Raw genomic sequence first — 14900 nt, forward strand, 5'->3', positions numbered from 1 at the left:
ATCACCCCCCTTCTCCATCATTCCTAAATTAAAAAAGAAAAAGAAAGCAATTCTCCATCTTTAAGGTTCTTACAAAAATTCCCCTTTTAGTAAGATGTCAAAAAGCTCCAAAACATTAATCATTTAGAGCAGAATATTTAAAAGAAAAAAACAATCAAACATATTTAATACTGCTATCACAAAGCCCTTACTCCTTGCTGCATCATGTATTTATCACAGAGAGAGAGAGAGAGTTCATCTAAATGTACAGTTAAAATATGCAAGGATCCATTTATGCGTGCACAAACATGTTCTCTTAAGTTTGATCACCGATGCTGGTATTTATTGGTCGAAAAGTCACTGGGGCAAGAGAAACAAAGGCACAATGTCATGCAGTAATTAATTTCATACATATAGTACTCAGTCTATTATCAAAGTCAAGGTGCTTGCATCAAACATTTGCCAGTCCAAAGCACTAACTTCTTTTTGCATGCTGTTGAAGCACACATGTGGCAAAGCTCTCAGCCTGTTTTTACAACATCACCAGCACACCCCAGCATCATACCCACAGCAAGACTGTGCAGCACAGCTATAAGGTATAGCCAACAATATTGCTGGTTAACTCCCAAATTTTCCCAAGCTGCTAATGTTGAGTACAAGTCAGGTACCTACATCCCTTCTCAGCAAAGCAAGCATCTGCTTCAGCTGGGAAGTTGTGGGATGGTGGTTGTGGTGGGGTGGGGGCAGGTAAAGCAGTTAACACATGGCAGGTAATGGTGGACAAAAACCCAGCCTTGCATTATGCAGAAAAAATAATCTGACATAAATGAGCCTGGGACAATAAGATTAAGGTGACCAGACGTTTCGAGGGCGAAAGCGGGACACGTGCCGATGATGGTGTCGTCACCGTCAAAGAACGCCGAAAAAAAGTGATTTTTAAAGACAACCGGGACATTTGATGGACTTGCCAGAAAGCCAGAAAGCGGGACATTGGGCGTCCCGCCCGATTAGCAGGCGGGACACGAGGTCAAAAGCGGGACTGTCCCGCCTAAAGCGGGACGTCTGGTCACCTTAATAAGATACAAGCTACAATATCAGATACAAGATATAAGATTTCTGAGGATGAGGATTTCATTTGAATTCTGTTCAGCATAAAAACAAGAGACACGAATACTTAAAACTTAACAAAATATTGATAAAATAGTGTAGCTATAACCAAGAGGAAGACGAAAAAAGGGCATTTTTCAGTCTCAAGGTTCAGGTTGTGCACTGTGTCACTAAATGGAGTAATGTGGTACCTTGGCAATCAAACTGCTCTGTGCTCAAACATTTCGATCCTCAACAAATGTTTTCAAAAGAATTCTGCTTTAATGCTCAACCACTGGCTCAGTTCTTGACTATCCTGATAAAACCTGCATGAGACACTATGACTATGTAATGCTTTGGGATGAAAAGGAAAGCATCACTTTGCATATCGATTTCACCTGTCCTGGTGCTGTGTTCACCGTCTCGTCTTTTTATTATTGTTTTAAATGTATACACACCTACATTACATATTTCATTATTGCATCCAAGAAACCTTCTTGTGAATAAGAACAACTGAATTAAAAACAATTATTGCCATGTATGAAAGTGACATATATGCATCTGAATTAGACATTCAGTGCAGCATGGTGAAGTCAACGATATAGACAATACTGAATCATAAAAAGGATACTAAAACAGCAGCTAGTGAAAGGAGTAAAAACAGTAACAAAGCTAAGGTCTCAAATAATTGAAGAAATGAAGTAGTTATTATTTGTGTAGATAAACAAACAAATAAAAAATGGATAGCTGGAAACATTTTACATACTGTAGATTTTGGATTATACGAAGCAATCCTCCCTTCCCACTCCACTTGCCCCACTAGCTTCAAACCCTGCAGCTAAAACTGCGATGTGGCTTCTTCGTGGATTTTTCAGATTTCAATTACTTTTTCTATGAGCTCCAAAGTGTTAACTGTTAACATTGTTACAGTGTTAACTGTTCATGTTTTTAAATTAAATCCAAGTCGCATACAATTGAAGCATTCAGATCAGTTGATGAAGCACACACCCTCATCATACTGAAAATGAGATGAAATGCCTATGGTGCAGCTATCAAGTTGTATATATTTGCAGCTTATAAACCAGTTCAGCTTTGTTGGTGGGTGCTGGAACCAATTAAATACATCTAAATTATTTATGGGAAAAAACTACTCAGCAGTTGATTAGCCTTTTCCAGAACACACTGTGATTGAGTGTCGAAGTACCTCTATATTTTGGGTAACTTGTTTGTCAAATATGTTGAGGCATGCAGAATATTTTTTCTTGCATGATCTTACCATGATGAACCTCATCAAAACTGATGCTCCACATACATTTATTCGAGAACAAAATAACCAATGCACTAAAAAATCTTAGAATTGCAGCCTACTGAAACAGAAGTATTACTTCCTGTAAAATTTCTGTATCATAAAGTTATATTAGTGATTAAACTGTATTTGCTTGACACAGTTTTAGATGCTTTTTCACCAAGAATACATAAATCCTCAAAAATTTTTTTACACCTCAAGCCATCAGTTATTAGGTCAAGGCCATGCTTATATCCTGATATACAAATAATGGGGACAAAAAGTAAAGGTCTAGAAAAGAGCAATATTTTTCTTAGAAGAATCAAAGTTTAGAATCTAATATATATCACCTTTTGGAAAGGTGTGTTTCAGCAAGCAAGTAGATAAAAAAGAAATAACTTTGCTGTTAATACATTCTGCTGAAGGTGCTATTTACTTCATGCACTGAAAATATAGTTACACCAAAAGCCTTGTTTTATGAGCCAACAATATTAAGGAGTATCTATGCAAAACCCCAAAACTGATGCCAATGTAAGCAAATATACTTACAAACAAGTAGCTAAATGGATCAGACTTCAGGCAATGGTGCTTTAGGGGGAGGAAACAATAAAATCAAAGACAACAGCAATCCTTTAAACAGTGCTAGCACAAAAGTAATATGACTGATGCTTAAATATAAATGTACAGGAAGAAATGTTAATAGTCATTACATTTCAAACCAGAAGATTTAGGGTTTTCTTTATTCTCTTTTGATTATACATGTACACTGCATGTTTCTGAGAACTATAAGATCTGTAGCCTAAAAAACATTTACATACAGACAATATTATGTTTTCTATATTTATTATTCACAGTTGTTCAGTAAGTTTTGCATGATTAATGTTTCACAAGGCCAATAAGACTATAATGATATGCCAGAAGCTCGACTGCTGTTGTTCCACCTTCACTTCCATCTGTGTCAGATATAGTTTACACCTTTTACTATCTCTGTCCACAGCTTGGGTGTCATTCAGAGTCTGACTTTTCATCAGCATATTTCTCATGTCTGCAGAATTGCTTACCTTGAACTTTGTAGGATCAGTACCATTTGTCACTATCTCACCACTAATGCAACTAAAACTCTAATCTGTACCTTTGTGTTATCAAGGATGGAATATTGTAATACTCTTTTAGTTGGAATTCCTAAGTATCTTCTGGACAGATTTCACAGGATCCAGAATACTGCTGCTCACCTCATCTGTAGACCATCTAGATACGAACACATATCACCTATCATTCACTCTCTTCACCAGCTGCCAATAGTAGACCGTATAGCCTGCAAACTTTCCACTTTGACTTACTCTATCATTTTTGGCACTGGTCCTTAGTGCCTCTCTGAACTCATTCCCGTCTATACACCTGTTCAACCTCTTTGCTCATCTTCTGACACCAAGCTTCTGTGAGTCCCACTAAGACGTATGGACAGAAGTCTGTCTCCTACAAAGCCACATCAACTTGGAACGAATTACCCATCAGCCTTTGTCATTCTGATTGTCTTACCACACATAACTTAACCAAACCAAACTTAAGACACATCTTTTCAGAATGACTTCACTGTGACCCTGTCCTGACCATGAGCGTGCATAATGTCTGTATTTACTTTGTGTATGTGTGGCATCTGTAGTAGGAATGAGCATGTCTGTTATATGCTAATATGGGTGGGCGGTTGTTTATGATCTAGTCTATATATGGTTTATGTAAAGCGCTCTGAGCAAAAGTTTTTGGAAGGGTGCTATATAAATCCTCATTATTATTATTTGTAGATACACTGTACTAAGTATCCTTCTTCTTACCCCCTAAATGACAAGCTGGGTCTGGGGACACAGAACTAGACAGATAGTTGCATAGGAACAGAAACAGACTTATTTTGAGAACTGTAGCAGAACATATCAAAACAAGTAAAAATAACAGAAACACTAATGCATGAGAGAAAGTAACACTACACTAAGGGATGCTGCCCACAGCTATATCAGTCTTTTCAAAAGTACCAAAACCAGATTTTTAGTTGAATACCAACATTTGAAAAAGTAAAGCCAGAAAATTATTTGGAAAATAATTAACGGATGCACCCAAGAAAAGCAAAGAAAAGCTTTTAGCTTCCCACCTACCACCCAAAGAAAAAATAAATAAAATAAAAAATGTGATTTTCATATAATAAACACATTTTTATAAACGCACCATCACATACCTGTCTTTTATTACTATATTAATTAATCTTACACTAACCTATGATGAAGTTCCCAAAAGCTGCACAATAGGTACTAATTATTCACGGGTTAAGATTAAAGGTGATTCTATTGGTATAAATAAATATGCTGTTTCAATGCTTTGGCAATACACATACTTTGAAATTATTTCAATTCCAGTAGTATGTTAAATAACTGGTTAAATAAGTACTTAATAATAGTTAGGATATAATAATAGAGAAGAGGTATCAAGTTATATACATATGGTTTAAGTCAGAAATGTCTTACTAACACCATACATATGCTTAATGCTATTGGCGACTTCTTCCTATTTTAAAACAGACACATCATCGCACACTAAACGTGTAAAAAACAGAAATAATGCTAATTTTAAATTTTATCAAGCAAAAACTGAATGTGTTCATGTTATTAAATATTTGGGTATTACAGTGAATATTTCAACTTAGTTTTCAATAGTTTTGAAGGATTTGTATGATCAAAGAGTAAAATCTGCTTAACTGATGAAAATAATTAAAAAATTATTAGATGTATTACCAACCGATGTACAATGGCATCATGTAGCTTGAGGGAAAAAACATATATGCAAGAAAAATAACTCAAATGATTTGGAGACGGAATTCCATTACATGTTTGTGTATGCAAGATTTACTGACAGCAGGGAAACAACTGCTTACAAAAATCTCTGTCCAGGAGGTACGATTGTCATACCTCGCAGGATTATCTAGATTCCATGTTTATTTGCAATGTTTGTCATAGATCCTTCGTTGGGAAGGTGAGATCAATAAAACCTTCACGAAAAAGTATACCTGAATTTCAGTGTATTAAATTGATTTTTAGATTTGGACAGCAGCTGCCAGCTGCTGGCAAAAGGCAACATGAAGGATTGCTTACAATATGCTCATTAAATTCTACATAGAGGCCTCTTCTCTCCTGAAATCTCATTGCTTGCCCATATTACTTAGAAAAATAGAGAAATCTACTTTGTACATATTTCCAAAAAAGCATAGTAACTTCTTTTAAAATTTTTTAAAACAGAAAACTAACTTTATCTACTACAATTTGCATCATTAACTGAGCATGCATTTTTTCTTTTCTGCCTCAACATTTCGCTAAAGAAGTGCTTTAAAAAATACTCAAACCATGACATCCATACAAAATGAAATTTATCAAGAAGAAAGTAAACTATATAAACGTTCACACTATTTTAAAACAGCAACTCTGTTATTGATTTCTTATACCCTTCTGCACATCCTACATTCTTTAGGATAAGCAATGCTGTTTATGTATTCAGAAGTGAGGTTTTCAAGATAATGAGGTAAGACTATGGATATTTAATTGTCTAAGACACAAGCATTCAATATAAACTAAAAAGCAAAAGGAACTTTCAAAAGTCAACTTACCATTATCCCTTGAACATATCCTGGAAGATCTGCAGTAAGGGAGTTCTGGTTAAGCCAAAACTCAACAAATGTCTGGAAAGAAAAGTTGTGTTGGTATTAGAAAAAATATTTAAAAAAAAAAAAAAAAAAAAAAATAAATCAACCAAATCTTAAATATCTGAATTATTATTATTATATGATAGCAGACATTTCTTGCAGCTTGAGGCCAATGAATGAGGAACAGAATTTGGATGGATAAGAATTAAGATAAGACTTACAAGCAAACAGATACATTCAGCATTAACTTCTTTAGAAGACAATACTGGGGCTTTCAGACACTCAGATAAAATTATTGGGAGTTTTATCTACTCATTACTTTAAAAATAAAATATACTTCAATGTTCACATTTTAATTTTATTGTGATTTTTATACTTGAAGTCAAGAAACCCCTTTAACTTTTCACACAGTATTTCTAAGCACATAAAACTGTAACTGGGATCTGACAACATGTAGTGAGGGCACATCAGATGTCACATTTTTTTAAAAATAAACTTATGCAATGAAACTTCAGATATAAACTCTTACACTTTCAGACTCCAGCTGCAAAATTTTTCCCTTTTTCCGATCCCCTAGGCAAATTTTCTTTACAGGATTTGGATTTCTGTTACATGATTTATGCAGATTTCTATGCCATGATGAAAACTGGGTAATTATAAAATTTTCGATCCAGTCTAATGTAAGCATTTTTTTAAAAAAGGACAAACTTATATCCTAAACATTCATTTTCAAAAGTCATGCGAAATAAAACCGCATTAGTCTAAATGTTAGTGGTATTTTACTAGGAGTTTATGGTCTTATACCTTAATGTACAAGACCAACATATGATGCCAAGCTTTCTTTTAGTTTTTTTTTCAAAAGTAATCTTTACACAAATTGTGAATTATAACCTGCAGCATGGTCTCAGATCGCCATGTTTCAGCTTCTGTGTTTTCGAGAACAGGAGAGCTCTGGGCATGTTGCTTTTGAGTTAAGGAGCAGCCAGATTTAAATAAACTTGTTCTCTGGAAGCGAGGTGGAGAAAACGACACATGCCCTGATGCCTGTCGCCTGCAGGAAAATTTAAGTATATCGTAAATGGCTTTAAATTTTATTTGACAATGTCTATTAATTATACCACTTAAAATTACAAATGACAAGTGACATATAATGCAAATATATAAATAGTTCTGACTTAAGGTGCGAAAAAATTTATTTACGTAAATAACCTTTAATGTTTGTAAAAGCTACAGTACTCAATCTTACCCTGTAACAGGAACCTGGCTCACAGAGCTTCTAACTGGTGCTGGCATATGGGGTAGAGGTTGAAACACCCATTTGCCAAGAGGCAAGAAAGCCACAAGGTAATCATCAACTAGTATTGGATACAAGAAGTCAAAAAGATTTGGCCACGATGCGCCTGTCTGCTGCCATTGTGGGCTGACCAATGCATATGCAAAGTGAAACATGTACAGCTCGAAGGAATGTAGGAAGATCATTAAGGAAAATGCATAAAACTATAGTCCTTCAGTTTTTTTTTTACCTTGGTCAAATGCACATGGTCTCTTAAAATCATTACTTTCAATGAAGATACAAATCAAGATAAAGTTCACTAACTAGTCAAAGACATCTAAAAGGAACATCAAAATATTGTTAACAAAGGATATTGAGTAGCAAAGATGGCACTGCCAGCCCTTGAGCCTGAAGTTTATTAATATAAAACACTGGCACACCTCCTTCTTCTATTGTGCGTCTTGATGGATTCTGCAATAAATGTTGAAAGCATCCATGAATGGATACAAAATACACACAAAAAGTAATAATGTTCTTACATACTTCCATAAATGTTCAAACAGGGACACAGCATCAAAACAGTTAAGAATAAAAAAATAAAAAAACAGGTAAAATTAGCCCCTCATATTAATCATGTAGTCTGTGATACATTTGTCCTAAAAGTGCATATGTCTTTAAAAAACTGAGGTCTACATGAATTTGCATTCTAACACAATCATAGGCTGTACATAATAAGTTTTTGCCAGCATTGCTTGTGACACTTACAGGAAGGCATTTAAGTGGAAACTCATAAGTGGTGTATGGGTCCATCTGAAGATTGTACACTAAAGTAAGCAGAGGCCCCTCTGGACTAAGCAGATGTCGAATCTGAACGAATGCTTCACGGTCCTGTATTTTTGAGACTTTATCCAGTCCCCATCCTGGCTCATTCTCAAAACCAAATATGTTTTGAAGAAGAATTGGCAATACCAACCGCAACTCCTGAAAGGAAAAAATTTTTGTAATGTCCTGGTGAAATGCTGTCAAATGAAAATGTGCTATGTGATATATTGGAAAATAAGCAAATGTCTCATTTCTCCATTACACATACATATGTCTGTATTATCTTCTACAAAAAGTAAAAGAAAGAAAAAAAAACACTCAAGGAAACATTAAATTAATTTATTAGCAATTGCAACCATCATGCCACGCAGCTCTCAAAGTTTATACTCTTCTGCACCGAAACGAGTTTTCCTATCCAAAATGAAACAATAAACTAAGAACAAACCATAACCATTTAAAAGATAGCCTAAAAGGATCCAAACAAAGACATAAATTCAAACCTTTGTGCTTGTTCGTTTTATTAGGTCCTCTGTTTCTATGCACTTCTGTTGTAAAGGTTTCCCTTGCAGGCTCTGAATCTGATACTGCAGAAAAACAAAATATTTTTGTACAAAACACTCCTTAACTCAGTCTCCAAAAAGCAAAAGTTTCAAAAGATAGTGTATATATACAGTACTACTTCTGTTACTGATTGCCCAAACTTTTATTCTCCACTTTCATCAAAATTGTCAAATATGTTTCATTAGCAGCAAGTGCAAATGCATTATTTTCTCACTTCCTATGTGGAAAATAAAAAGAAGACTTTAAAAACTGCACTGTCTATATGTCTATAAATGCAATATCTAAAGATAAATAACATCAATGTCCAGAAGAGGGACAATAACAAACAATTAATGGATATCCCTTGAAAATAATTTTATCAACATACAATACAGTCTTTGTTTTTACCTATGTGCTTAACCCATTTTTTCCAGAAATTGAAATTTTTGAATTTGTGAATCAATTTCATGCATGTGACCTACAGATATTCAAGAAACAAGAATATGAAGAGAAAAAAATTTGTGTTGAAATAACCAAACATGAGGCATAAATGGTTAATTTTAAAAATATTATTTTTACTTTCTTAGCTGGTAAAATCTCCTTCCATTGTCAAGAACACAAAGCTGACTTTCACGATAATGCAAAAATGTAGCGTGCACAAGCATGCTATGTCTAATGTAAATGTCACCTTCTAAGGTAATGAAGTTATCAACAGAATGCACACTAGATACTAGTCCTCAACGACCTTCTCTCTAATTTTCCAAAATTTTAACTAAGGCTATAGACCTAAAATGCACCTATTCTTTTCCGAAATTAAATTGCCCAAACCATTTCTAACAAACTAAGATCAAGGTCAAACAGGAAGATTAGGGCAATAAAAGATTTTGAAGTAGAAGTAGGAGCTTCTCTCCTTCTACCATCTTTTCCCCAATAGATCAGGTACATACCATCAGTACGCAAGCAGAGCTTTCCAGTGACTGGCCGGAACATTAAAATTTTGATCTGCTACCACATTAAGTACAACTGAACAACTATAAATCAAGAAGAACTTTTTCCATGACCAAGCATTCTACTTTATTCTCATTATTTTCTGCCAAATGACATATGAACTGCAAAGATAATGTGAAGGTTCTCCATATTCATTGAGTCTATGTTCTAACAGCATGAAGCATCCTGTTGAGGCCATAACCATAGACCAACATATTTCTAAATTTAAACAGTTGTAGGGCTTAAACAAGTTTTAGTTAAACCAGATTTTGAGAGGTTCTAAGATCAATGCACAACATAATTTTGTAACTGTTTTAATAAAACGCACTTTTTATAAAACTGTTTTAAACCAGACTTTCATAGAATATTGTCAGCATAAACTAGTGTTGAAACAATGATGCTTACAGAAAAACAGCAAAAGGTAGATTTTCCCATGCAGCAGGGATAGAACTGTTGGATGGATAGTTTATTTGTAAATTCAAGGCAATAACAAAATTGCATAGTTTTTCATTGTTTAATATCATCACTGGATCTCTTGTTTGCCTGTATTCACTTAAAGTTCATTTAAGCTGATTCTAACTTTAATATCACGGCTGCACAACCTTCCCTCAGTAGAGAACGACACTAACTTACCAGCAATCTACAACAGTCACATGCCCCGAGTTCATGATGCTCACTGAATATCAGTCACTTAGCTTTTATCTGCTAAAGAATGCATGTGGATACACGTCGAAAGCTCCAGTAAGTGCTACATTTTTCCATGAGAAAAAAAAGTTTACTTTTCCATCAGGCCATTATACCACGGACCACCTGTATATCTTTTCTTGTGCTCAACTGACGAACGCGGACTATGTATATACTTACAGTTTACTGACTAAGAAATTGATTACATTAATTATAGACTATGCACAATAAATTCGTCCCATTTTGCTATATTTAAGCTAATTATCTCGTCATATTCGCTTCATGTGAGTAGAATAACACTTACCATAAGCGAAGACGGTAGATATGCCGCCATTTTTGGAATTTTTGTGTGTTAATGAGAGTAGCTTCCCATTACAGATCTTTTTACACGCGTTTTGGTGTTTACTTCTCGCAATGAAAACATCTATAAATCAAACTAAACAGATACCTTTCTAAACTCGTTATGAAAGGAAATGCATTAATTAAGATAGCATAACTTATTTCCATGCATAATAATAAAACGTACTGAATGCACAAAATATAGATATAAGTAATAGTACGTTTATTCTCGAGCAGTACGTTAATTAGGTTGACATTTCTCAGCGCTTCTACAGTTTGAAAACTTAAATACAGACTCTGAACAGAACATAAAAAGCTGGAAGAAAACTCTAGTACTTAAAAATAACAAAATGTGTGAACTTTGTTGTCAATGAAGTCGTAAGTGGTCCAACTTGTCTAGGGCACGGCATGCAGCCCATATATCTCGGTCCTTTTACTGCCTTTTAATTTTACCTTCGTGACAAATCAGGTGGCAGCTGCTGGGTGGGCAGGTCAAAATAAAATAGGCCTGAGATTCGAGGAGGTATTCTCAGTATTTATGGACATTAAAGAAGATATGTTATTCTGCCCTGTTCATTAATATGTAAACGGAGGCTGGTCGAATGCGGAATTAATCGATTTGACCACTGCCCATATATATATATAGTGGATTCGACCAAAGTCAATTTAATCAGAGTGCAAAGTTATTATTTAAACATCGCTGAGTCTTCCAAGACGATCACTACTTTGATGCAGTTAGGAAGTAGTGCTTCGGTGATTCGAAGAACAATGCCGAATGGAACCAACAATTCCTGGCAGGGACACAAGTCAGATCGAAGAGTAGTGTCCATAAAAAAGCGTCATCTTGATCTCCATGGGTGGGGTGGGGCTAACAACCCTGACTTTTGAAAAGGAAGATGCTACTGAAACTGTGACTGAGAATTCTTTCATTAATGTGCGTACAGACTGACCTGTCATTTCTTTACAGAGAATTGTATGACCGCCAGCAGCGAAATCCAGAAGGAAGTTGCTGACATGAAGAAGGAAACCACCAACACCACCAACGCCGAAGTAAGAAAGGAGCTGTTGGAAGGTACAATGTACAAAACAAGCTAACTTGTACGTATCGTATCGTATCGTAAATGAACAGTTACACACACACACACACACACACACAAAAGAAGCTAGGTACCTGGAATTAGTAAGATTAGATCGAAGAAATCAGGAAAATTAGAGACTTAATCATCAGGAGAGACTATGCAATACTATTGAAGAGAAGATGAGCAGCAATCATACTGAACAGAGTGCAGGGCCGCCGAGAGCCAGCCCGGGCCCCGGTACAGACGACCTCTCCGGGCCCCTTGTACTTGTAATCTTAAATTATTTTCCCAGTATATAATGTATGTTTACAATTCTACAGACTTGAAACTCAACTTCTGCATGTGTAATGCTTGGGTGTTCTGTCCTTAGACCTTTCTTTAAAAGAAAAAGAAAAGGAGAAGAAGAAAAAAAATCCTCTGACCAAGGCCGGACCCCCTTAACAGCCGCGGGCCCGGGTACATCAGACCCCCCTGTCCCCCCCTCTCGTCAGGCCTGACAGAGGGATAAAAAAGGTCAGTGTTAAGATTAAATAGACAGCAGGTTCGTTACGGCCAGACTGAAAGGTGCATATATATATATAGAAAGACATATACTTTGATTGTATGCTATAAGCACTAGCCAATGATAGCGGAGAGGATACAGAAATGTGCTACGAATGGCTTCAAGTGAAGCTTGAGAGGACAACTTGTCTTGATAAAAATGTTCCTGCCTATTAAGACTCTAAAATCTACCAAAATCAAATCGCAACTGAGAGGGGTCGTAGTATATATATATAGTAGTCAACCAGCTTGATTTATTTTAGGAACCATGGTTTCAAGCACAAATAAATTCAAGTCCATAAACTTTAATGTTTCTAATAGCCATATCACAATGGTTTCTTTGTCGTTTTCACTTTGCTTAGTCATGCTTATTCTTCAATCGTTGCGCCTGACTCAAGATTTATAGGGAAACCAAGTCTCCAGGTAAAAGGAATTGGTCAATACACATGCATGTACTGTGGTAACGAAAACGCTCTTTTAAAATACCATTTTTAAATTTTTGAATGCGAGTTCCTCAAAACTTCGCAATAAAGCACAAACAGTTGGTCACAAGAATTTTATTTTTTTATTATCCTGTGACTTCTAGGGGGAAAATGAAACAATCGAGTGATATGTACGCTGCTAAAGAGACAACAATGAACGGGAAGGGGTATGGTCATTTCGACCAAAATCCACATCGTTCTGACCAGATGGACCTCCCGCTTGAATCGAATCGACTCAGGCCAAGGCTAAATAAATGCTCGAGAACTTACACCTGTTTCATATTAGCAGGACTTCGACATCGTTAGAAGTACTATTTTATGCCGAGCTCGCAACTAAGGCGATATCACGCAAGTCATCCAGCCCTGTAAACAGATGGCACAGAAAGAACAGCGTGCCCAAGAAGAGAGCTGAACCCAGGACAGTCAACCCTCACTGTATTAGTGACAGGCGGTAATCGTTCAGCCACCGGACCGCCCAACATATAAAGAGGAGATCTCTGCTAGATGTCAACGTATGAAGGAGAGAAGACGTTGGAGATGATCATCACTCCGTGTCAGCCTTAAGGGGGAAAAACCAATTTGTAAAGAGTCAACAAAATACGTAATATATTCACCACGAAACTAAAATAATAAAAAAAAAACCAACCAAATTTCAAGATTTCGGACTACAAGAATTAGACATCAAAGAAACATCTGGGGACATTGATAAAGAATGGTCTAAAATAACACCACTGATCAATAAGACCACTGATGAATTCATTGATTACAGACAGAAGAAGAAGATTGTATTACCAGTTAGACTTAAAGATAAATAAAGATAAAAATACTGAAGATAAATTACCAAAAAAAAACAAAAACAAAAACAAAAAAAACAACAACCAAAAAACAAACAAAAAAAAAACAACCCAAAACAACCCCCCAAAAAAAAACAAAAAAAAAAAAAAAAAAACTGATGAGAGCCAAGTCAGAGAGGCTGAAGGAAAACCCGACAAAGACATACAGTGACGCACATAGTGAAGTTATAAGAGTAGTGAAATCTGTAAACATGCTTACATGAACAGTCGTACTAACCAGGCAAAAGGGGCAGCAAATAAAGGAGAACTGAGCAACATATACAAATTCACCAGTCAAATGGAACACAATACACCCCAGAAAGGAAGAAATACTAACAAAATTTCAGTCATTGAAAAAAATGGAAAAGCAAAGCAGTAAGACATGACAATCTCAAGGTATATCTCTTCAAAGCAGACCTATCCATCACAGCCGAAATTCCTCTCTAGGAGAGAATAATCAGAATATCAAAGAAAGACCTCAGTGACTGTAACAAATGGAAGGGTGTACTACATTTGCTCATTACCAGCATAAAAAAATAATGCCCCAAATCATATTACAATGCATTTCCTAAGCAATAGCTGTTAAGAAAATAACTGGCTGGTTTTAGGAGAAGAATAAGCTGTACAGAGCCTTCTTAACATAATAGAACAGTGCACTAATTTGCAGAAACAGCTTTTTTTTATCAACTTTGTCAAAAGGCTTTTGACAGCATTCAATGAAACAGCCTTTAGTGCATATTGAGGGTTATTGGTATACTTCAGCATAAGGTAGAAACCATAAAACGTTTCTACACCAACTTAAATTGTAGTGTGGGACACACTGATATCCTGCGAACACACTATTTCTCTGAACTTCTCTTCCCTTATGTGCCAGCCAGACAACTACAATCTTCGTCTGACGACCGTCTCCTAACTATTCCTGTCAGCAGAACAACAACATAATTACGGTCACAAAATTTTTAGTTACTGTACAGCAAAAACAATGGAATTCTCTCACTTTCCATAATCACCACCTACCCACAATTGAATCCTTTAAATGTGCACTGAAAACGCACCTCTTCCTCAAGTCCACACAATGTTAGTCTCTTTTCTCACCCCAGCTTTTCCGCTTCTTGTCTTCCTTTGCAAAAAGCAAGATACTCCCTATCATTATTCCTTGGTTTCTCTTTGATTTTTCTGTAGTTATCTTTTAGTGGTCATAAGTACTGCTGGTTATCCTTCCGTCGTTCATATGTTGTTTATTTATTCTTCTGTCCCTCGATGTTGTCCATGTCTCTTTCTTGGTCTTC

General features: G+C 35.8%; 1 protein-coding gene across 3 annotated transcripts in view; it reads right to left on the reverse strand.

Moving 5' to 3' along the window:
• The window catches only part of LOC112561939 (sphingomyelin phosphodiesterase 4-like), a 21195-nt gene extending 10477 nt beyond the window's left edge, over positions 1 to 10718 (reverse strand). Inside the window, exons 1-8 of one of the 3 annotated variants that reach the window (XM_025234807.1) lie at positions 10643 to 10718; positions 8628 to 8711; positions 8071 to 8286; positions 7680 to 7776; positions 7279 to 7498; positions 6924 to 7083; positions 5997 to 6068; positions 2900 to 2938 (exon numbers count right to left, since the gene is read on the reverse strand). In XM_025234807.1, coding sequence (XP_025090592.1) covers positions 2900 to 2938; positions 5997 to 6068; positions 6924 to 7083; positions 7279 to 7498; positions 7680 to 7776; positions 8071 to 8286; positions 8628 to 8711; positions 10643 to 10672 — 918 coding nt within the window. In that variant the 5' untranslated portion in view covers positions 10673 to 10718. Of the gene's footprint in view, positions 1 to 2899; positions 2939 to 5996; positions 6069 to 6923; positions 7084 to 7278; positions 7499 to 7679; positions 7777 to 8070; positions 8287 to 8627; positions 8712 to 10059; positions 10100 to 10642 lie in introns of those variants that run through there. The other 2 variants (XM_025234808.1, XM_025234809.1) reach the window with 2 other exon arrangements.
• Positions 10719 to 14900: the final 4182 nt, after the last annotated feature.

The sequence above is a fragment of the Pomacea canaliculata genome, linkage group LG4, assembly GCF_003073045.1.
Source record: "Pomacea canaliculata isolate SZHN2017 linkage group LG4, ASM307304v1, whole genome shotgun sequence".
Taxonomy (NCBI): Eukaryota; Metazoa; Mollusca; class Gastropoda; order Architaenioglossa; family Ampullariidae; genus Pomacea; species Pomacea canaliculata.